Source organism: Anneissia japonica, unplaced genomic scaffold (genome assembly GCF_011630105.1).
Source record: "Anneissia japonica isolate Jap-2015-1 unplaced genomic scaffold, ASM1163010v1 scaffold178127_len1526_cov110, whole genome shotgun sequence".
In the NCBI taxonomy this organism is placed as follows: domain Eukaryota; kingdom Metazoa; phylum Echinodermata; class Crinoidea; order Comatulida; family Comatulidae; genus Anneissia; species Anneissia japonica.
Window position 1 is genome coordinate 1 of NW_022729440.1, and position 1,526 is coordinate 1,526.

Sequence of the window (1,526 nt, forward strand, 5' to 3'; positions counted from 1 at the left end):
AACAGCCAGAAATAGAACCAGAGCTTTCGGACAACACTAGTCCTTCCTCAGTGGCGAGTGAGTAATATATATATATATATATATATATATTAGGTGATTGATTAATTCATTGATTTATCAATTATTGAATTTTTCAAAACATTACCTTCATTAAGAATACTTACAATACACCTCTAGCGCTCTACGTTTACTTGTTTCAGTTCCAGCACTGTTACTGGCCCTGCACTCATAATTGCCGTCATTGTTGCGACTCACTGATTGAACCGTGAATGTAGATAAACCCCCTGATTGTTGTACTTCATCATCGCTTAAAAATGCGTACGTAGGTGATGGGTTAGCATCTGCCGAACATGACATCTCAACGGTATCACCTTCCATCACAGGCGTAATGAACGAACTCAATGCAGGCTGGTATAAATCTAAAAGGGTGTGTAGAAAAGAAAAAGTGAACAGGCCTATTTGATCACATTTAAGTTTTCCTACACAGCAATAAAACTATTAACATCTTCGGCCATTAAACCTCTCTAATAAGACCCCAAATGAAACATGTGTACTTATATTTGTGTAGAGGGCATATGTATCCTCTTGGCAATAGAATACATATCAATAATTTCAAATTGCACATATGTAATGGACGTACATCTGGAAATATAATACAATATAATAACATTCATCGTTATAGGCTTCATGAAAATAATAAAAATATATAATGAAATAAACAATTCCGAATTAAAATAGCTTAATTCTGAGGCAGAGGTTTACTTGCATATAACAGTGAGTGTGACGTCATCAGATGCAGAAGGTGGGTCGTCAAATATAACCACACTACATTGATATGTGCCGCTGTCGCTTCGTCTGGTGTTAGCAATCACTAGTGTTGTGTCTCCTTCAACACTAAATCTATCAATGTATGAAGGATCTACAAATCCAGTTCCACCCTGATATTGTGCTATTGTAACTCTTGCTCCATTTGTGACATTATACCAGGAAACACCAGGAACAGACGTACTACTTGAACTACTTCGCGCGATGTTACACATTATTCTTGTTTCTGAACCTTCAACTACATCTCCAATGTTATTAACAGTTACAGTCACAGCAAAGCATATGCAGGTAAAAACTGTAAAACATTTATATTCAAATATGTAATGGATAATGATATCAATATTGAATCTTCAGTTGTTAAAAGTTCTTAGGACAGGTAATTTATATAATTAATCTTACTTTAATTTACTTTGGTATGAGTCCCACGTTACATGATTTTTTCAGTATTTTTCCAGTGCTGAATTATTGTGACTACATATACAGCTACTTTAATAATTAAGAAAAATGTGTGTTACGTTGTATTTTGTAATGACCGTCGTATACTTTAATAAACTTGTTGTAATTTTTAATAAATTATGTCGTATGTTGTAACAACAGACTTTCAATAACTCACTGTGGTATTTCTTTGAATAACGCTGTTAGGTGTTAGGTTATACCTAATACATTTATTTTACTATAATACAATGTTAAATACTGTTATG

At 33.6% G+C, this 1,526-nt stretch overlaps 1 protein-coding gene across 1 annotated transcript; it reads right to left on the reverse strand.

The window, feature by feature from the left end:
- Window positions 1-164: 164 nt before the first annotated feature.
- LOC117114692 (carcinoembryonic antigen-related cell adhesion molecule 6-like) lies at window positions 165-1,154 on the reverse strand (the record flags this gene model as incomplete). Its single annotated transcript, XM_033258379.1, has 2 exons — window positions 767-1,154; window positions 165-419 (listed from the first exon to the last, which is right to left on the reverse strand). Coding segments are annotated over exons 1-2 (529 nt in total), but the record flags the coding sequence as incomplete, so codon positions are not given.
- Window positions 1,155-1,526: the final 372 nt, after the last annotated feature.